The sequence below is a fragment of the Apodemus sylvaticus genome, chromosome 3 (genome assembly GCF_947179515.1).
Source record: "Apodemus sylvaticus chromosome 3, mApoSyl1.1, whole genome shotgun sequence".
Taxonomy (NCBI): Eukaryota; Metazoa; Chordata; class Mammalia; order Rodentia; family Muridae; genus Apodemus; species Apodemus sylvaticus.
In genome coordinates this window covers 151,637,251-151,659,841 of record NC_067474.1, presented here as the reverse complement: position 1 = coordinate 151,659,841, position 22,591 = coordinate 151,637,251, and the positions used below count along the sequence as shown (strand labels likewise).

General features: G+C 46.0%; 1 protein-coding gene across 16 annotated transcripts in view; it reads right to left on the bottom strand.

The window, feature by feature from the left end:
* Positions 1–22,591, bottom strand: part of Eif4g3 (eukaryotic translation initiation factor 4 gamma 3) — a 208,974-nt gene that overhangs the window by 20,584 nt on the left and 165,799 nt on the right. For 15 of the 16 annotated variants that reach the window (XM_052177835.1, XM_052177840.1, XM_052177823.1 and 12 more), the window contains 11 exons: positions 22,240–22,437; positions 17,440–17,586; positions 16,864–17,100; positions 15,369–15,473; positions 13,622–13,754; positions 11,319–11,413; positions 10,250–10,343; positions 7,560–7,677; positions 5,052–5,269; positions 3,702–3,817; positions 505–677 (listed from right to left, as the gene is read on the bottom strand). In XM_052177835.1, the coding sequence (XP_052033795.1) occupies positions 505–677; positions 3,702–3,817; positions 5,052–5,269; positions 7,560–7,677; positions 10,250–10,343; positions 11,319–11,413; positions 13,622–13,754; positions 15,369–15,473; positions 16,864–17,100; positions 17,440–17,586; positions 22,240–22,437 (1,634 nt within the window). The remainder of the gene's footprint in view (positions 1–504; positions 678–3,701; positions 3,818–5,051; positions 5,270–7,559; positions 7,678–10,249; positions 10,344–11,318; positions 11,414–13,621; positions 13,755–15,368; positions 15,474–16,863; positions 17,101–17,439; positions 17,587–22,239; positions 22,438–22,591) is intronic. The other variant, XM_052177828.1, reaches the window with a different exon arrangement.

The following is a 22,591-nucleotide window of genomic DNA, read 5'->3' as shown; positions in this document are numbered from 1 at the left end:
AGGTGCTATCTAGGCAGCGCTTTTCTGCCATGACTCAGGGTACAGGTGACCAAAGCAGCACCGGGACAAGCGGATGGCAATGAGCCATGATCCTGCAAAGGGAACAGGAACTAAAAGTCAGACTGGGCCACAGCAATCTCTGACACCTCAGGTCATTTCACAGAAACCTACAAGTTCTAGAGGGCAAACACATAAACCTTAACAATTTCCTGAGGAAAATTGAGGTTCACTGACTTAAAGCCTTGTGATGAATGAGTTGTGGTTCTTTTACATTAGAGACACTGGATGGAGGTCTCAGAGAAACTCAGAGGATAACATGCGTGTCTTAGCCCAGTCTACAAACTGCGGTTCTATCAATCAACACCGCCTATGACCCTAGAACAGTACAGTGACACAGGGGCCATCAGTCAACACTGCCTATGACCCTAGAACAGTGAAGTGACATAGGAGCCATGATGGCAGGTGTCACCTAGCAGTACAGGCGTGAGGACACTGGATACCAACCCTTTGAAGAAGTCCTGCTTGCTAAGCTTTTCTGACTGCACCAGCTGGTACAGTAGGTGGCCCATGTGGTCCCTGGTGATCTGGCTCCGCTCCAGGGTGAACTCCACGCCGACCTTCACAAACACATGCAGCGGGCCCTGGGCACTCAGCTCCTCTATGCACTGCGTGGCCTCCTGGTCAAACAAAATAAAGGTTCGTTCCAAAATCTGATGTTACGATAACTTCAAAATATAAATATATTAAAAGCAGCATAAAGTTTTACAAATAAGATAGTTTTCTAATCTAAGATTTATCCTTGTTTAATATTAAAAAGGGTACTATATGCAAATTTTTAGAATAAAAAGAGAGAAATAAAAATACTGATTTAGATGTGGTGACATACGCACTAAAAATGTTGAAGCAAGAGGATGGCTGTTGAGTTCAAAATCTATCCTGTGGTACACACTGAGTTAAAGGTTCTAGCCCGGTGACAAAGCACATCCCACATCAGTATACCTGTGCTCATCAGGTCAGAAAGCTGAGGCAGGAGGATGGCTTTAATTCAGATTGAAATTGAGATTAAATAATGCAGCAAGACTCTGAACTTCCTTCCCTCCAAGGGGGATGACCTCATATAGCTTTCATTTTTGTTTTTGTTGTTCCTTAGATTTATTTTTTTATTTAACATGTACGTATGTGCATGTGCCTGAATGTATGTAGGAGCTAATATTAGGTCTGGATCCTATGTAAGAGCACTAAATACCCTTAACTGATGAATCAGTCCCTGGGTTAACAGTTTTAGTAAATTTAACTCAAATGTCCCCCAAAACAAAATAGCAACAACAACAAAACCTCCAAAACATAAAAGAGCCGGGCAGTGGTGGTACACGCCTTTAATCCCAGCACTTGGGAAGCAGAGGCAGGCGAATTTCTGAGTTCGAGGCCAGCCTGGTCTGCAGAGTAAGTTCCAGGACAGCCAGGGCTACACAGAGAAACCCTGTCTAGAAAAACAAAACAAAACAAAACCCTCAAATGTCAGTATCAAAGTATGCTCCTTCCTCTAAAAAAATTTTTTATTTATTTATTTATTTATTTATTTATTTATTTATTATTTATTTAGTACGTTGTAGCTGTCTTCAGACCAGAAGAGGGCATCTGATCCCATTACAGATGGTTGTGAGCCACCATGTGGTTACTGGGAATTGAACTTAGGACCTCTGGAAGAGCAGTCAGTGCTTTTAACCAGTGAGCCATGTCTCCAGCTCCAAAGTATATTTCTAAACATGATTTGTATCTGTAATCCTAGCAGTTAAGAGTTTGAGAAAGGAGATTGTCACAAGTTGGAGGCTAGTCTCTAGTACAGTATGAGGCCCAGAAAGCATATAAATATATATTATACCATACTGCGCTAATGGATTTTTAAAAAGCATAACATTCAAATATGCATACAATGTATACAGAGGATGTAACAGTATGTGCCAACATGCATTACTTAAAATGAGATACTGTAAAATGGAACTCAACGCCAAGATTCAAAGACCTTAATGTGAGCTGGGATTGGTGCTGTCTTTACTCCCAGCACTGAGGAGGGGGAGGAGGCGGAGGTGGAGGCAGAGGCAGAGCTCTGAGTTTGAGGTCAGCTTAGTCTACAGAGTGAGTTCAAGGACAAACAGTGCTACAGAAAAACATTGTCTATAAAAAACAAAACAAAACAAAAAACCCAAACAACCAACCAATAAGAACTTAATGTGGCAAGTGGGGTTATTCTCCTTGGGATGTCAGTACTGCACAATCTTGCACCAAAGAGGTCAAATACCTAGGACAAGTCTTCCCACATACTCAGAGCTCACACTGGGGAACAAGCCTCCTCAAACGTCCCCACTACTGACCCTCAAGCACACTGCAGCTGACACGGCGTGACATAAAGCCTCTCTCTGGCCATCTAACTGTCCAGACACTGCCGTGTCACCTGTAGCGGCTCTTCAAGTTCTCCTGTTTTTCACATTTCTCCACGTGCCAAGCTGCTGCCAGCTCACCAGTGCATTGACTGTCTAGGAAGGGGGCTGAGTAGGTGCAAGGCAGCAGCTCCTTCTGCTCACTCTGGCGGCTGATGACTGGAACTCCAGGAAAAGAGAGGCTGGGCAGGCTACACATCAAAGTCAGCTCAGTCATACAGGTGGTCCAACTTAACTGGGCTATGGAGCAAGACACTGTCTCAAAACAACACAACATCCTCATATGCCCATGAGTCGGGAGGCAGAGGCAGGGGAATTAAAAGTACAAGATCATCCTTGGCTAGTGAGTTTGGGGCTAGCCTGGGCTGCACAAGGCCTCAAAAGAAGCTGAAAACAAACAAAAAACTCAAAACTAAAAAAAAAAAACAAAACAAAACAAAACAAAAAAACAAAACAAAAACGCTTTTCCCACTTCCAAATGCTGCCTATTATTACAGGTATGAAGGCTTAAAGGCTTGGACAGACATAATCAAAGTGACTTTGTATACAAAAGCAGATAATGGCTAGGTTATTCAGAAAAATCATAATGAGATTTTCAACAATACCAAAGCAAAAGTATAACATATCTAGCAGATGTTTAACAGGAGGCACTTCCTGATAAGCTTCGCCACCCCCTCTAGGTCAGAGGATATCTGTGGAGTCGCCTGCACTACTCTGTCTGTCACTGGTCTGTGGCTTTTGTCAAGCAGGAGGTCTGTCCTACCAATCATCACTTAAGAGTCTAGGTGGAGGAGATGTCAGAAAGGCAACCTCACAGAGGGCCTTGAAATGTCTCAGGCTTTCTGACCTGGACACAGTGTCCTTTCATGCCTCAGATTTCCAATTACAAAACAAAGGAAAACGGCAGCCATAACCCAGGGAAAATGACGATGACATATCTAAGGGCCCAGGCAGGGGGCGCTGGGAGCCAGGAGTAGCCGCAGGGGTACTCTGTCTGCTCCTTAATGCCACAGCCAGTCCTCTCAGTCACACTGACTGGAATCCATTCTCTTTTCCCACTCTTAAATTTGGGAATGACAGAGATCACCAGTTTAAAACAGAGACCTTGGCAGAAATGCATGTGCGGAGCCATCTGAACCCCCCAAGGGCTAGATTACTCCACTCGCGTCTTCTCTGATCATAACGACACCTAGGCCACACCAGGCTGCCATGCTCTCTGACACGGGCTGCCTAAGAGTTGCTGCCTTCACTGTTTGCCTTTACCTTAAAGTCATTGATGTGCAAGAACTCGTCAATGATAGACTTGGACTTCCTCTCTACTTCCTCTTCTGACAGTGCAGGCTTGTCCGGGGCAGGCACTGCACACATTTCTGATTTTGCTATGAATGAGATCAAAGAGAAAGAAGATAAAATACTAAGTATCAGCTCAACAGGGTCATGGCTAGTGATACTTACATGCTCTCGCATTGCCTTTTCAGCGCAGACGTTTTACTGATGTTGGTTTGACAGAGTCAGACAAATAAGAGTGGAATCAAAGGCCCTTTACTTTAGGACAGAGAGGCACACAGCAATACCATAGTCTACGCTCTAGCCACGAACAGGAATTAGGGCTATTTTGAACCATTAGAGCCACAGCTTGGCAGTTTCTGTATTTTGATTTCCCTGCAGCTGCTTAGAGGATGAGCACACAAAGGCCTCTAGAAGACCCGGGGTGAGGGCCTGCTTGAGAGTACTGACTACACTGGCCCAGGGCACCTGCGTGAGTAAACACTGCCTGGCCTCCCCTGCTGCCCCACTGGCTGCGCGTGCTACCTGCTCCCCTATGCTTTCTACCTGCTCCGTCCTGAAAGCCTGTCTCATCTTTACTCGTCATCATGACCTCTAAGAAGATTCAAAATCATTTTATATATCAGCTTCTGTATGTTAACTCTCAATTTCTTTTTCTAAGAAAAAACTGGATAGGGTGTACATGAATTGAGAAAAAGCCAGAGCCCAAACTGAAGATACAAAGGACTTGCTACCATGCCACCAGTACAGAGTCTGAGCACATGCACCCTAAATTCAAACAAACCCCACCCAAGTGACTAGGGAGACGAGGCTGGAGAAGACTGGCTGATACCTATCCTTTGTTAGGAAGGGATGATGTGAGCCCTATCAGAGCCTCCAGGGGCTGGAGAAAACACGGACACTCCAACGACCATGGGACCAGGTGCTGAAAGGACTAGTGAGAAGTTCAGAATACTGAATGTGAAGAAAAAGGACCTTGTCATCGTGGCCTGGCAGGCAGGGAAGACTGGAAGCTCTCTGATGACACAGCTCTAGAGAGGCACTGCTGACTCCCAAGGGTCTGTCCAGAATTGTATTCATCAACAGTCTTGGTAGTTATTATTACTACTTATTTTCTTGTTTATGTGTATGAGTATTGTACCTGTCCACATGAGTGCTGTGTGATCAGAGGTCAGAAGAGGGTGTGGGAAAACTGGATACGAGCCGTCTGGATGTGGAGCCAACTTTTGTAACTGCTGGAGCACCTCTCCAGTCCTGTCTCTGTATTTTGCTTCTGTGTTTAAAGGCAGCAGTAGGCCTGTCTGGGTCCCGGAGCCCTCCCCTCACCTAGCTCCCTCGCTTTGCTTCGGTCGGCCTCGGCGCTGGCCCGCTCAGCACCCACGCCTCCAGTCAGCTGTTTCACGGTCTCCAGTGTCTCTCTGCGCTGCTCTTCCTGACACTGGTTGTCCAGCAGGTCTTTGCTGCTGCCTCTCAGGAACGTGTTGGGACGGGCTGTTCCAGCAGGAAGTGGCTTGTCACTCTTCTCCCTGCCCATGCTCCCACGACTAAAAAGATAACAACACGCTTCAGAAGACGATATCCTGCTTTATACAACACAGTGTTACCAGCAAACATTGAAAACACAGATTTTCTACATAGAACTATTTTCAATCTTTCTCTTTGTAAGGTCACCCTTGATTACAAAGTACCAAAGCAGCTGATCCATTTTCCAGCCTCCTACACAACTTCAGATGGAAGGCACTGACTATATTTCAAAGTATACTAACTCTCAAAATAGGCAAAAATCAGAGCTTCCAAAAGAATACTAAGATATTTTAATTTTAACTTTAGGAGAAAAAAGGATACTACTTAAGACCTTATGCTCTGTGTGTAGTCTGATTTTGTGACATATATACATATATACATACATACATACATACATACATACATACAGGAAGGCAGTTTTGTTTTTTGTGGATCAAGAGGATTCTTTAAAGACACAAGTGTGAGAGTCTGGAGAGATGGCTCTGCTGCTAAGAGCACTGACTGCTCAAGAAGAGGACTCAGGTTCAGTTCTCAGCACCCACATGACAGCTCAGAACTGTCTGTACTGTAACTCCAATATCCAACATCTGACAGTCTCACACAGGCAAACATGGAGACAAAATACCAATGCACATAAAATTAATAGTAAAAAGTTCAAGTGTGAGAAGCTTCTGACAGGTGACAGCCGTGTGAGCCATGCTGTGCGGCTCACTCCAGTGCATGCCCCACACCAGAAAGCACATGGGCATCCCCAATCTCCAGTTTTATATGTATGAATATGCATATATAGGTATACATATATACATACATATATATGCATAAATAAAAGTTATAAGGTACAAAGTTGGGAGTAAGATATAGAAGAAGGGCCCAGAGGATTTAGAGGGAAGTGAATATGATCTAAATACACTATTCATATATGAAACACCAAAGAATATACTACAATAATTAACAAAAAGACATGAAAGTGGGGGATGGTGAGATGGCTCAGCAGGTAAAGTTGCTTGCTGTCAACCTAATGACTTTAGGTTGATTTCCAGAACTGATTCTTTCTAGCTCTGATTTTTATACACTGATTACCACACCTGCTTACCCCACGCAATCTACATACATGTGCAACGACTACAAAGTAAAGTATAAGTTTATGACACAAGGTCCTTTCTCCTGGAAGTATTCAGTCTATTACATACAAGTCAACATCTCTGGAGATTGACAAGCCTGCGTGGGCTGTCCCAGAACTCATTCTGTAGATCAGGCTGACCTCAAACTCACTATGTAGACCAGGCTGGCCTTGAACTCAGCGGTCCCTGTGCTTCTGCTTCTCAAGTGTTGGAGCTAAAGGTATGCACCACCATGGTTGCCAGAAAATTTTGTTTTCAATTGCAGGGCTCTGAATGTGGGGGTTAACCCGACTAAGCAGGAGCTGTGAACTCTATTAAAATATTCTAGCTGTCAGTGCTGAGCCCTTCCTTGTCTACAGACCTCTAAGAAGGGAGAGACTGGTTCAGGGGGAGCCGACCGGATGGCAGGGAGCAAGCGCTAACAGGGCCACACTCGTTACTGAGAAACTACATTAATTGCTTTCAAGTATTTGTTTTCTTTTCCAGAAACCTCAAATATATGGGAATTATGTGAGAGGCAGAAGCGACTTTCATCAGCTAAAGCCATACACTTTATCATAAGAGAACTTTAACTGGAAGCACCTGACAGCGCTGCATGTCTGTCTCCCTGCTGAGTTATTACAGACAACTCTTCGGTAACTCAGAGGCAGTAGAGTGAAGGGCAGGAGGGGAGAGACTCAGGATGAACTGGAGTTAACCCAGAGAACACAGACAAGAACATGAAAATCAGAAGCAGCAGAGTCTGGGGGCACTGCAGAAACCTCACACATGGGCAACGGCTACACATTTAGGAATGTACGCACTATGTAACTTGAACGACACTGAGAGACAGAAGCAGATGGGTACTGGCTGGTCAGGTTCCATAATTTACATGCCCGAGTGCCAGGATGTTTCCATTCTGCAGGGAGTGTGGCATGGCTCTTCCCCTGGCTTGCCTAAGGAACAAAGTATGGCCAAATAACGGGCTCTCTCCTCATCCCACTCCACCATAAAGGTATTCCTACTTTACAAATGACACTCAACATTAGAGGAAAACATTAACTACAGGGCTGACAAGAATGCATGTACGAATTATCACCATAATTCACATGTGTTAGAGGGAGAGCGAGGTAGAGGGAGGAGAGGCTGAGTGTTGGGAGACAGAGCAGGCAGGCAGGTCAGCCATCATAAATGCGAAAGCAATGCTCACCTGGTCAACGCTCTTCGGGAATCAAACTCTAAAGGTGTGGCTGACGGGGCCCCTGAAGGTGCTGGAGGTTGCAGAGGAGAGAATCTATTTAAACTGGAAGCACTTGACCGTAAGGCATCTATAGGTGTTGTAGATTTAGAAAGAAAATACAAATTAAATGGTTAATATGCAAATACTTGTTTTCCTGCCTTCCGGGAGTAAGAAACAAGACCTGGAATTTCTTTCCTTCTAAAATTGGAAACAGGTCTATGTTGTTCAGGTTGGCCCTGACTGCTGGGTTGGACTCATTCGGAAGTAGGTGGGACAACAGGTAAACTCCACCCCCCACCCCCCACCCCTGTTCTTTTTTTGACAAGATCTTATATAGGCAAGGCCAGTCTGGAACTCACTATGTAGTCTTCAGATCCTGATGACTCCATCTTCTGAATGCTGGACGCCCACTCTCCACCACACCCGCTTCCTGAGTTACTAAGGCTCAAGCCCAGGGCACCGTGTGCACTAAGCAGAACTCTACCAACTGAGCTGCACACCCAGCCCCGAGAGCAGTGACTGTATTACATAAGTGTAAACAGACAGTTTATCAAGGAAGAGAGCCGAGACAGGTTAGAAGCTCAATGATGTCATCCGCCCATCCAGGTGCTAACCAGGCCCAGGCCTGCTTGGCTCCCAACATCAGCACTTAGTGGGGGAGGGAGGATGGCCGGAGGCAGTAATTTCTAACAAGGACGTGTGACACCTACCATATTGTGACAAGAACATTATAGGGGAATGGCATATAAAAAGGCCTATAAACTTCTGTTCACGGCAAATTTATGTCCTTAAAGACATATTTGTCCAGGTGGCAACTCTGTAAATCTCAGCACTTTAGAGACAGATGTATGGAGTTCAAGGTCACACTCAGGTATACAGTGACTTCAGGTCAGCTGGGTTACACGGAATCCAGTCACATACCAACCAACCAACCAACCAACCAACCAACCACAAAAGCCAAAAACAGGTGTGGTAAGCAGGGGGAGGGAAATGTGCCAAGGCACTGCCCAAAGTCACCCTGCATAATGCTGTGATTTATGTGAAAGTATGCAAATGTACTAAGTAAACACTGGAATTTTAAGTAACTGAAGAAAACACTGTTGGAATTTCTTCCTTTTCCTTTGGATCATTTTGTTTCTTTAGTTTTCAAGACATGTTTGTGATGGTTCAGGCTTCTTCTAACTTGGTTACATGTGCTGAAGGCACAAATTTGGACCAAGGCAAACAATAACCTTACTAAAAACATTGTGAGGTTTTTTTTTGCATAGTATTTTACAATTAGATTGTGTGTTCCTGAGTGTGAAATTTAAGAAGTATTTTTACTAATTTTTTTAAAGGATTTCATACTATCTATTTTAATCATAACTACTCCCAACTTATCCCCCCAAACTTCTCCCAGATCTACTTCCAACCCCTCTAAACTAGTCATTAAACAAACAAACAAACCCTCAAGCTCCACCCAGTCCAATCTGCACAGCTCATATACTCTGGGTGTGGCCTTCAGCTGGCCCTACAGACCTACCTGGGCCACACTCTTTAAAGAACTCAAACTCTCCTCTCCTGAAGGCCACTGAGGCGGCAGCTCCACAGCTAGGGTGAGCAGTGTGAGCTTCCTAGATGATACTGTGCCCTCTCCATCAGATGTAAATGCCCACATGACAAACATCAGAAGCCACACTTGTTCTACCATCCACACCTCAAGCCTCGTGCACACCGGGAAGACATCTCTGGTGAAGCTGCATAGCCAGCCGTTTTATTTCTGGTTTTGAAGCAGGGTCTTGCTAGCTCATACCTCTGGCTACACTGGCATTTACTATGTTGCCGAAGTATCTCCAACTTAAGGCAGTTTTCCTGCCTCAGCTTCCTGAGCATCAGCATGACAGATGTGTGCCACCACACCCAGCTACAAACTAGTTTTTTGGAGAGTGTGTCTTGCAGTGTAGCTCAGGTAGGTGTGATCATGGATTCCCATCCTCAGCATCTAGATGCTAGGACTCCAGGCATTTGAAACAATACCTGAGGCCTGAGGTGGACAGACATGTCTCTAATCTCAGCACTTCAGAGGCAGACGCAGGTGGATTACTGTGTAAGAAGAGTTCAAGGCCAGCCTAGTTTACACAGTGAGTTCCAAGACAGCCAGAGGTATAGAGAGAACCCTGTGTCTCAAAATTAACAAAAAGGAGACAGAGGCAGATGGAGCTCTTAAGTCCAGAACAGCCAGTACACAGAGAACCCCTATCTCAAAAAAAAAAAAAAAAAAAAAAAAGGAAACACAAGGCAGGCCCAGTCAGTGGTTAGAGCCTCTACTTTCCCAGTACCCACAGGGTAGCTCACAGCCATCTATCATCTAGATCCCAATTGTGAGACCTTCTTCTGACCTTGCAGGCAGGAAACATACATGTGCTGTACAAACAAAGATCCAAGCAAAACACATATACTGATAAATAAATCTAAAACAATTTATAGAAATATGACATGTTGAATGAGTCCAATAGAAAAGGAAGCGTCTGCGTCGCGTGACTGAGAACACTGGGAGCAGCTCAGCAATTCCAGGCAGAGGAGGCTAGGGCAGTTTCCTAGCACAATTCCAGACACTGGGAAGGCCCTGCAGGGCAACAGCAGTATAACCTGCCAGTCAGCAGAGGGCACTGCGCACTTACCAGTCTCGCTCGCCTTTGCGCCACCACTGCTGCCTTTGCCCCAGCTGCCCAGCTGTGCCTTAGGAACCAGCTGAATCTTCTCATCAATGGTGGGCTAGAAAAAAGGGGCCAATGGTCATTCACCGGTAAACTTTTTAATGGCTTTCTTCAGTGCCATATTACCAACTTTAGCAACAAAACCTTGGCGTTTCAGTTTAAAGACATGGATTTAGCTGGGCAAGGTGGCACGAGCCTTGGGGGGCCAAGTTGCAGGCCAGCCAGGGTACCTTGCCTCAAAAATAAAGCGAGCAACCATAAACTGGAGCATTAAGGTGGGACCCCTGGGCTTTTCAACCTTTTCTTAGATTAGTCTCCACGGAACAGTGTGAAGGCCACTCTGGTTTCCAGGTTTATGCTCGGTCCTCTGCACAGAATGTCTTACTAACATGTTCAACAAAATACACAGCTTTAAATCATTCTTTTTATTTTTTTTCAATATTTATTTATTTTATGTATTTTATGTGAGTACACTGTCTCTGTCTTCAGACACACCAGAAGAGGGCGTCAGATCCCATTGCAGATGGTTGTGAGCCACCATGTAGTTGCTGGGATTTGAACTCAGGATCTCTGGAAGAGCAGTCAGTGCTCCTAACCACTGAACCATCTCTCCAGCTCCAAATGATTCTTCTTACACCACAATGCCCAATTATATGCAAATTGCTTTGTCAGTTTATGTAGCCATGGCTGCTCACAAACTTACAGCAATCCTCCCACCACAACTTCCTAACTAAGTGCTAGTCACAAACTCACTGCAATCCTCCCATCACAATTTCCTAAGTGTTAGTTAAAGGTGTGTGCTGTCACATTTGGCTCTGCAAGTGTGTTTTAAATTTTCAACACACACACACACACACACACACACACACACACACGGGTTGGGGTGCAGGGCAGGGTCTCAAATAGCCTAGGCTGGCTTTAAGCATGCTATGTAGCTGAGGATAACCACAAGTTTCTGATTCTCTTGCCTCTACCTCCTAAGTACAGGGATAACAGAGGGTGCTAAGCTTTGTACATTCTTTACAATACTCACCTTAGTGATTTTCAAAAATTTGGAGGGGTCCAGTACACGGCTGTTCTTGGCCCCCTGTACAGTATTCCATCCACCTTCATCCACTCTTTGGACGCCTGCGGGGAGGAGAGAGCGTGGCAGTGTCATTACCTCAAGCCAGCTTGTCACTGAGTGAGAATACTGTTAGCTGAGGAATACCTTAAAACCAAGGAGATAACAGTGTCAAACTACTAATGGCAGTCCTGGCAAAAGGCATTTTCTTAGTTTTCTTGAGACTGAGTCTTCCTGTGCAGAGCCCATGGGGCTGGCTCCATGCGGATGGGAGCCACTACAGCTGACAAGGAGTCTCTAGTCCACAGAGTGAAAATGCAAAGTACAAGTGCCCTGGCTCTCAAGAACAGTACTTAGACAAAACAACAGACACAGGAGATTAGTGGGTGTTGGCTGAGGTGGCGGTGAGTCTGGGATCTGCAGGGTTAATGGAGGCTACATCTACACCTTGGGAAGAGTTGGATGGACTTCACTGTCTAAATCAATGGTTCTGTGGGACACACATGCATTCCTCTCTTTCCAAGTCTTAGGCACCCAGGAGGGGATTCTGACTTCTTTCAAATTTCAAGTCTAATTGTCAGATCTTGCCAGGGATGGGGGCACACACCCAGCCACCCAGAGTTTGGGAGGGAGAAGCAAAAGGATGAGATCCAGGCTAGTTATAGACACATGGTAAGACTGTCACAAAAATGAACTCATCAACACCCTGCAGGCTGGAGCAAGCCTTTTCAAGCTACTGAGTTCAACGTCAAGAGCTCTACTGAAGCTTTTTAGGACAGGGGAAGGGCCTGGCCCTGTGGCCTCTGGCTTCTGCTCTATGTAGAGGCCATTGGTGTGGTTCTATACAGTGCAGACATCTGGCCTTTCTTCTGAAACACATCTGGTTGATATCATCTCAATAAGAAAAGGACAAGATTCGTACAAATGACCTCAGGACTGGGCTCTCAGGACTCTGGTCCCTACTGCCTGTCCCCGTCTTTTGGTGTGACCCTTTTCCATACACCACAGACAGCCTTCCCGCCTCACCTGCCTCACTCTGGCTGGCTCACCAGCAGCATCAAGAAAAGGCTCTCCAAGCAATCCTCCTTAAAAACCTCAGGGTGCTGAGATGGCTCAGCAGGGAGAAGCTGTCAGGCACGATGGCCTGAGTTTGATCCTGGGACAAACAGTAGGAGGAGAAAACAGGCTCCTTCCAATTGTTCTCTGACCTCCATGGCGTGCCATGTGATTAAAAAAGTATCAAAAATCGCAACCTCTCTTCTCTAAACCTCGTATTCCCCAAAACTCTCTCTCCTAAACTGTGCCCTGGAATAAAGTTGGATAAATGGTATGTTATACATCAGGGTTTGTTTACTGCTACCAGCACATGACCCTGTGACGTGATGGGCATTCCTGAGTGCCTGTCACTTCACACTTAAGACTGGCAGAAGCCAAAAAACTAAGTGATCTCAGTTCTTCCAGCAAGCATCATCCATCCAAACCATAAAATGACATCCCAATCAGGACTGTTGATCCTCCACTGCATGAGTGAAGTCCTTTCAAACACCAGCCCCTCAGCCTGGTCCAGGCTCCTTCCCATAAGGCGTCTTCCTCTCCCATCTCTCTCTCCCTCCCTCTAAAGCTTCACAGCTTCCTTCCTTCCTTCCTTCCTTCCTTCCTTCCTTCTTTCCTCCTCCTTCTTCTTCCTCTCCACCCCCCCCCCATCTCCCTCTCCCTTTCTCGCTTTCTTTCTGGTGATTCCTTCTTTTAGTGTCTTTTTTTTCTTTTTTAATGTGCATCGGTGTTTTGCCTGCGCGTATATCTGTGTGGTGGTGTCATAGTCTTAGGAAGTGATCTTACAGATGGCTGTGAGCTGCCATGAGAGCATTAGGAATTAAACCAGAGTCCTCTGGAGGAGTAACTGGTGTTCCTAATCTCTAAGTCACATCATTCTTAGGTTTCCATTTTTACAGCCTTATTGGAGACTACATCTCCACTGAGGACACCCCATGCAGTGCCTGGTCAGTGTCCTGGAGGGATCAAGCCATCAGTTTCCAAAGCACTGTTTCCACTTGCTTCCCTTACCTCGCTCAGACTGTGGAGGAAGATGCTCGCTGCTAGCCCGGGGACGCCTGGCTTTGCACACGTCCACACACATTTCCATTGTGCCCTCTCTTATTCCACGGTTAGTCTCAGGGGTCTTGGTGTTGCCTGACAACCACCTTTGTGACCTCATTTGCAGCACTTACCTAACAGTGCCAGCACCCTGCACCCCACTCCAGCCTCTGCCTCACCTGGTCTTCTCTTCTCCTTGGTCATCAGCTGCTGGACCTTCCTTTGCTCCTCTTGTTCTTCTATTTTGGCCTCTTTGTGAATCTGCTCGATAGTTTTGGGCCCCTGATCTGCTCTTCGGGACACCCAATTACACTATGAGAACAGAACGAGGCTAAGAGTCAAGTCACACAGACTACAAGAAAGGGCCAGATGTCTAGCTTGGTGAATGCTACCACGTGCAAGGCTCTGCGTTTGATCCACCACACACAAGAGCAATACTATAATTTCCCAAATAAAAATAAATTAAAAGCCTATACTTTGGCTGGGCAGTGTGGCACACACCTTCAGTCCCAGCACTCAGGAGGTAGAGGAAGGCAGATCTCTGAGAATCTGAGGCCAGTCTGGTCTACAGACTGAGTTGTAGGATAGGCAGGGCTACACAGAAAAACCTGGTAATACTCTCTGGTCCCAAAAAGGAAAAGACACACACTTTCCACTGTGGGAACCATATAAAATATCTACTAAGAGGATAAGTATGTTAGTTCCTCAGCTGGTCATGGATGATAGGTGTACTTTAGGATTTCAAGCTGAGGAAATGAACTCTGGCGGGGTGTGCAGTCACATTTCAACAACTGGAGGGGAAAGAAGGAAGAGGTGTCTGATGCAGCTGCCATTATGGCCTACGCTGGAGAGAAAAGGAGGTAGATCAGAAAGAGGGAAGATTCTCCAGGACTGTGTGACAGAGGGGCTAATACTCAGTTCACGTCAGAGTTCACAGGAGGTCTAAATCAAAGGTGACAACCATTTTTATTCCTTTACTATGACACTAATACCCTACCCAGAATGCCACACAGAGCTGTTCTCTCTTCTCAGGAGACGAAACTTGCCTTACTCCATCCCAGCCTCCGTTCCAATGAGCAAATGTGGTGAAAATTGGGTTGAATTTAGCTTGTGAGGGAGATCTGACCAAAAGGTCACAGCTTTTGCTTAAGGTCACACCTGGGTTTAGCAAGACAAAGAAGTCTCAGTGGTGCTCTGAGAACTCAGGGGAATGAGGGGCTGCGCTCCACCTGAGGCAGATAGACATGGTAGCTGAGGTGACAGGATGCTCAGGGGAAGACTAGCAACATCCATGCGTTTCAGTGGACACATATCTCAGTGGGCCGCGGGAAGGTCTGAAGGATGGCAACAGCATTACTGAGGAAGTCAGACACACGGCTTCTGAGTTCAACATGCTCACTGTGGAGAGGAGACTCCAGCTGTTCAGGTCAGAAAACCTGAGGTACACTGACCAGCACTGAATTCAGACGACCAATGTCAGAGCTCCAGTGTGGTGAAGTAACTGGGAAAAAGACATGACAGGCAGCACCTCCTTCCTGTCACTTCAGTGGGCAAGGAGCAAAACATCTTGCCACCCACACAAATACCACTGACTTCTTTCCGGAGGCTATGTGATCTCCCCCCAGCACCCCTTTTTGCCACCTTGACACAAGCTAGAGTTAGACAGAAGACGACCTTCAATTGAGATCGTGCCTCCACCTAGACTGACTGCAGGCATGTGGTCTGTGCCCTCAGCTGTGTAAAGAAAAAGCTGAGCGAGCAGGCCAGTAAGCAGAACTCCTCCAAAGCTTCCTCTTCTGATCCTGCCTCAGCTCCTGCCCTGCCGTCCTTTGACCATAGACTGTTTTGTAAAACTGTAAATTGAAAGAAACCTCCCCTTCCCAAGTGGTCTCGGTCATGGTGTGGACTGAGAGAAACCTGACTCACCAGCCTGAGGTCGATTACATCCTGAAGCATAAACCGAATCCTGGAGGAGGTTTTTCTTTCTTTGACGATTTTTTCCATCTGGTTAAAGTACTGGTCCATGCGGGGCTACAAATAATAAAACCACCATGATTTCTGGCTGAGAAATTCAATTTTCTTTTTTTTCATGTACTTTTTGTTTTTTGTGTTTATTATAAAGGGTCTCATTCTGCAGTCCAGGCTGCCTCAAACGTTATCATCCTGCCTCAGCCTCCCAAGTGCTGGAATAATTACAGATGTGTAATGGACCACACACTAAGGTACCACGTAGATTCTTAGGTGATTTAAGAATAACGTCTTATGGCTAGAAGCACTGGTGAGATCTTATTACCACTGTTTAGTGTTTGTATGTGTCCACATGTGAAGGTGGGAGGAGACTTCTGGGAGGCAGTTTCCTCCCTTCACCATATGGATTCCAAGGATCTAACGCAGGTTGACAGGTGTGGCAAACAAACATCTGCAATCATTCAACTATTTCCCTGTCCCCAGAAGTGGCACTTAGTGGAGAATATATGCGCCACTCCAGAGAGCACGCCTGCGAGGCTCCCGGCATGTTACACTGCAGCTCTGGAGGGACACACTCTGTCCTCTGCGCTATTTCCTATGATCTCTGCTGAGACTAACTGAAGCAGAGTAAGTTGTAAGATGCAGACGGCTTAGGTCAGACAGCTGGAAGGCCTTACCTCTGCAGACTGCTTACACAAAGGGAAATAATCCCAATCTTGTACAATCACTGGGGTTTGGGACTTTCTGTTACATACAAACATAACCCTAGGTGACTCATTTTTGACATTATTTCTCTGAAGCATTTCTAATGTGTTTCCTTTATCTGCCAGACTATGTCTTAATTAAAGTATTCTTTATAGGTTCCTATACAATGGTTAGGTGGCAATGCCATTATTAGTCCATAAACTTCAGAAGCAAGTGAGAACTGGGCATGATGTCCAATGCAATTAACCCCAGCACTCAGGAGCAGAGGCAGTCAGATCTCTGTGAGTTCAAAGCTAATCAAGTCTACATAGTGAGTTCCGGGCCAGCCAGAGCTACATAGCAAGACCCTGTTTCAAAAAACAAAGCAAAACAAAAACAGTAAGTTGAATGGGGCAGAGTGGTGCACACATGCCATCCCAGGGAGGTCAGCCTTAGACAGACAGGAACTACTGTCTCAGGGAAAGAACTAATCCCACTAGCTTTTCTCTCCTTTTTTTTTTTTTTTTTCTTTCAGGCCTGGTCCATTTCTTAACCCACTTCTGTTTATAACCTACAACATGGACCGACCAACCTAGTCTGCAACCTGACTGGCCTGCATGTGACTAGGGAGCACCTCCCTTCAGAGCTAAAACAAGCGAGGTGAGGTGCACTCAGTCACACCTGCAATGAGGCTGCTGGGAGGACCTTGCACCGAGTGCTGGGACAGGGGAAGGCTCCCTGGGGGATCTCCCAAGTCTCTGGTCAGTACCTTTGCTTTCTCAAAGTCGAGGTCTTTGCCGATGGTGGTGAGCAGGCGACACAGGCACTCCAGGGATTCTTCGTCATGGTTCTTCAGCAGCTTCACCACACAATCGTGCATGATGGCCTCCGTCAGCATCTTGAGTTTGAAGAGTTCTCCAATGAACTTGATGTTGCCGATGGATCTCCTGCGGGCTTTGTCCTTGGCTTCTTCCAGTTCATCGTGAAGCCTTGTCCTTTCCTCTGGCTGTTGCGTATAAAGGGGGGTGAGAACACCTATGATTACAGGGCCTTACTGCTTCTGGGTTCAGACGCTCTGACATGGACTAATGAGCCTGACTCCTCAGAAAGAAAGACCTCCACACCGAAGTGGAGCCTAGCAGCCTCTCTAAAGCCCAATGTGAGACTGGCATTTGCTGTGGAGGTTAGTCCTCCTCTAACAGAGGAGGACTAAGGCATTTTCAATGGCAATAATACACCTCTGCATGCATGCACACACGCACGCACGCACGCACACTAGGCCCTTCTGCAGGTGCCATAGATAGCTATGTGACAACTCTGACAGTACTGCATGTGAAGGGCTTACAGCGCTGGCAGCTTCCAGTTCTTTCTGCTTCTTCTCAAAGACGTCATCATCTGCTTTATCTTTTTCAAACTCCTTCTGGCAGCGGTTAAGAAGCAGCTTCCGGAAGTTCACGGTGCTGCCAGGCTTGTCTGCCATGGGCACCTTCAGCTGCATCCGGAAAAGAAAGAACAAGGGCAGCCAGATTACTTAGTGTAGACAGACACACAGGCAAACATTCTCAAAAGACAGAGCCTGAGTCTTTTACACAGTGCCACAGAAAGCTATCTTGTCTCTTACACAGAAAAGACACACACCTTCTGACTTTTGTGGATAGATCCCAAGCTGAAGTGCAATCTCTTATCAGTACAGTGGTTACTACCACATATGTACACTTTTAAACTGTGGAAGGTTATCCCGTTGCTTAAAACTTATTACCATGTTATTTATATGAGGGGCGAGTGTGCGCGCGCACATACAGGTGCATGCACTTGCTGCATTTGTGGAGGACTCTCTCGTTCTACTTGGGCTATGGGATCAAACTCAGGTCATCAAGGCTGTGAGCACACACCTATCCAGTGAGCCATCTCACCTTCCCTTGTAGTGAGACAGCAGAATGTGGCCTTCATTCTAACAAAACATGAAATTATCCTACTCAGTTACTGGGCAACATATAAAAGGGCTTTTCTGAACTCAGAAAGTGGATCCAACAGTTCCTAAATTAATACACTGCCCAGGCCAAGTAGGTAAAAACCAATTTATTTTTTTGGTAGCTGTTTTTGAGACAGGGTGTCATCACTTTAGGCAGGCCTGGGTCTCAAGTTGGCTTCAAATTTAGAATTTTCCTGCCTATGGCACCTCAGTGCTGGGGTGACAGGCATGAGTCTTCACTCCCTTCTTACTTGGTTTGAAGTAAGCAGGGATGAAGCACTGCACAAACACTCAATGTCATGTTGTTTGATTTTTGACATAGAAGCTTCTGCGGCTCTGGTTAGCCTTGACGTCACTATAAAGCTATAGGTGACTATGAACTCTCGAACCTCCTGCCTCTAACCCTGTCTCCCAAGCGCTGGGATCAGATATGCTATCAAGACTGAGAGAATTAATCTTATCAACCAAATGGATGTGGATAACTGATCGAAACTGAACAGCTAGAGAAAGTGGCAGGCAGACAGGTGACAGTGTAGAGTACCCATCAGTGTACGCCTATGAAGCAGGAAAGATCAGGTACTGTGTCTTCTCCCCAGCCCAGAGCCAGCACAAGGCAGCAAACAGTAGCGTAGGAAGCAGGAAAACCAGGACCCACAGTTTAGAAAACAAAAAACAAAACAAAACAGAAATAAAACACAGAAAAGCTGCCGGAATCCTGATGTCAGCCCCCACAAAAAAACAGCAATGACATCGAAGTGCAGTCAGGGCCGCCCTACTATCACACCAGGGCCCAGAGCCCGTGACCAAGGCTGGCACATGTTAACTGGCATAGGCTTCAATCCCAGCATTTGGGATATTACTGTAAAGTGATAGTTCAAACGTAACTCCTTCAACCAAGTGCTATCTTCTCTCCGTAGCCAGTGCATGTAACAGGCTATGTACACTTTGCATAGAAGCTAGAAAAGACATCTTTACTGGAGTCACCCAGAGACACACGCTGAAGGATGCAGCACTCATTTCAAAAGCTGGGTGCTGCTCCGTGCCCTGTGCATGTGGCACGTGCCTCCCCACCCAGTTCACTCCAGCCACAGCCTACTGTCTGAGCTGGATGTCTGTCTGGCCGGTTAGAGCAGACTGGCCCAACTCCTGAGTTTCCGGTCAGCTTCCCAGGGCTGCAGCCTCTCGCCTGCTTTCTTTCCAGTCATCATGGCAGTCTGTCCGCTCACAACCCATCTCTCTCTCGCTCTCTCATCCCCCCACACCTGTGCAGGGGAACATGACACCCAGACGCTTTAACCTCCCTGGAAGTGTCCTTCCTCATGCCCACACTCCTGCCACACAAAGACACAAGGGGTCTTCTCATGGGGTAAGGAAAGAGGTTTTGTTTTATCGTTTTGATAGAGTCCCAAGCACTCCAAGCTATACAGCAGAGGACCTTGGCCTTCCGTCTCATGTTCCTGTTGGAACATGAGAAGGAACATGGCTGGTTTCATGATACCTGCTCCAAGTCTTTACCTTTTGCCTTAGTTAGGGCTAATAGTTCTTCGATAAAAACCATGACCAAAAGCAATTTGGGGAGGAAAGGCTTTATTTCATTCACAGTTAAAAGCAGTGAGGGCAGACATTCAAGCAGAAACCCGAAGGCCTTGGAGGTGTGCTGCTTACTGGCTGGCTTCGTACTGCTTGCTCAGCCTGCTGTCTTACAGAACCCAGGACCACCAGCCCAGGGATGGCCCTACCTACAGTGGGCTGGGCCCTCCCACATCAATCACCAGTTAAGAACATGCCTTACAGCCTTGCCTACAGCCTAATCTTATGAAGGATTTCCTCAGCTGAGGTTCCCTTCTCTCTGAAGACTCTAGCTTGTGTGAAGTTGGCATAAACTGGCCAGCACACGTTTGTACACGGACACTCATTCGCTCAGACACAAAGCGGCATTTAGACACGAGGACTTGAGCAGCATGTAGTTCAGAGGCATTCTGAAATGGGATTTTCATTTTCATAGTAATTAAAACAAAATATGGCAACTCAAGGTTACAAAATTAGTTTATTTTAATTAAAAATTTATTTATATTTTATCATTTGGGAATGGGCTCTGCTATATATTGCTCAGGCTAGCCTAGAGTTCAGTACATAGCCTAGGCTGGCCTTGAACTTTCCATGACCCTGAGTGCTGGGAGGGCAGGAATGACCTTAAGTGCCTGGCTAAGATACTCTTCCTTTATCACTGAGACAGGCTCCTGCTGGCGTTGACTTTGCAATGATGTGACAATACTCATGCCTGAAACTGTCATTCCCAATAGGTAGAGCTGCCGCCTGTAGGACAGCTCTCGCGGCACTGAGGGTTACATTTCAGCTCTGCACCTTCCAGCTGCCTGAGGTCCTGTGTGTTCTTTAGTCACTTGTTACTGAACTGGGAGCAGCTCTGCTGTCAGAAGCATGCCTTCTCTCTTAGCATCCCCTGAAGTTGGATATAGTTTGCCTGAGCACAAGGTGGTAGGGAAAGGCACCGAGTACAGACGTGTGGTGCGGTTTGTTAAAGTCTGTCATATCAATTCCCTCAATGTATCTAACAACATGAGAAAAAGAAGCACTCCATTTTATTCTTTAGAATTCACATAAACAATGCAAAAATCACATGAGAATGTACTCATCCACTCACTCACTCACTCACTCACTCACTCACTCACTCATTTTTACAGTGCTGGGTGGACGCACGTCACCTAGAAGGATTCAAATGGAGATAGATCGAGGTGTGGGCAGACCACTGATAACAGCAAAGCCCTGGGATTCTTATTTTGCACAAAAAACATAACAATAAAAGAAGGAGACAGTAAGTGGGTGTGTGGTATAAAGCATACAATCTATGCACACGGTACTGAGACTGAAAAAATAATTCTAAATAATAACAACACATATTCTCTTTAATCTGTGACAACACTACCCAGCTAGGGTTTGTTGACCACTGTCAGTTTGCGCTAGAAAACTGTTGTCAGAGACTGTTCTGTCCTTGAGCAGTGTGACACGGCTCCTCATCCTGTGCTCCCAAAGAGGCCAATACTAACTAAAAGTGTCTCTAGATGCTGACAGTCAGTGAGGAGGGAAAAGGCCCTGGGGAGGAGACTGATTCAATTCAGTGTTCCAGCTAAGGTTCTATCAATTAACAAAGCATAATGCTTGGGGGGTGGGGATGGGACAAGCTGCTAGGCCAGAGGACCACTGTTAAGTTCCCAGCACCCAAATCAGGCCATTCACAGCTGGCTGTAACAACAGGGAAGCTGACGCCCTCTCCGGCCTCCCAGGCACACACGCTTATGTGTGGATACTTGTACAACTACATCTCTGTGTTTGCCACACACAGCCACACAGTGACGGAGTAGCAATGAGCAGTGGGAGACTCAGGCCTGAGTCTCCCACTGCTGCTGCTGCTGGTGGAGGTGCTGGGACAGCGCCAGTTTCCCTGTCTACAAATCTCTTTAGCAGGGGGACAGCTGTCTAAGCAGGAATGCTACTCTTACAGTGCTGTAACATTGTATTCATTTGCTTTTCTTGTTTTACAAGATTCAATCCCATTCATGTGCATGTATGTTCATGTATATGCTATGGGTTAAATCAATACTCATTTGTTTATGTGCTTTTAGCTGTTGCTGTGATGGTCTCATGCTGTCTCCTGGGCAGGTGTGAATGCTCCTGGACACTAGGACTTTAGGTGGGAGCTACTCTGTCTACCAAGAGAGGAAACGATCAGATTTTGAACATTTTTGATGATAAGACAGCTATCTTTTCAATTTCAGAGACCAGAAGTAGAACAGTTAATTTAATTTTAAATTTAGTTTATGTTAACGTTAGTACCTGCTCTAGGTCTATAAGATGACACTCCAGAATAAAGCTGTTGCCTGTGATCTAATCCCACATTACTAACTTAACCCTCACTCAGTGTTCTCTGGGTTGGAGGTGACCATAAGCCTGTGCCCATTTCAAGCAAGCCTCCATATACTCCCAGAGTGGGGGACAGACATTACTTTTGCAAAAATTCTTTTCTATCAGTGAGAATAGATATACCAGGGCTAGCAATATATCCTGCCCTTAGCACTTCAATGACACTGGGAAGACTCCACTGAGGGAGAGTATACCTCTTGGTGACTCTCGGATTACTGCTTCCTTTCTTCTTACCGTTACTAGGCACCGACACATGTTTGCGTACGCCACAGAGAAGCTGGGTTCATCAATAGCCTTCTCAAAGACCAGGTCGATGACCCCCTTTAGGCGCTCCTCCGTGTCCACGGTGAGTGCCGACACTTGCTTCATCAGCTGGTTGAACATCTGTGGTGTCAGTTTGTTTAAGATACTTCGAACTTTCCTGAAAAGTTCCTAGGAAGGTGAAAATAGCAGCATTAGCCATTTTTTTTTTAAAGATTTTATTTATTTATTGCTATATGTAAGTATACTGTAGCTGTCTTCAGACACACCCGAAGAGGGCATCAGATCTCATTACAGATAGCTGTGAGCCACAATGTGGTTGCTG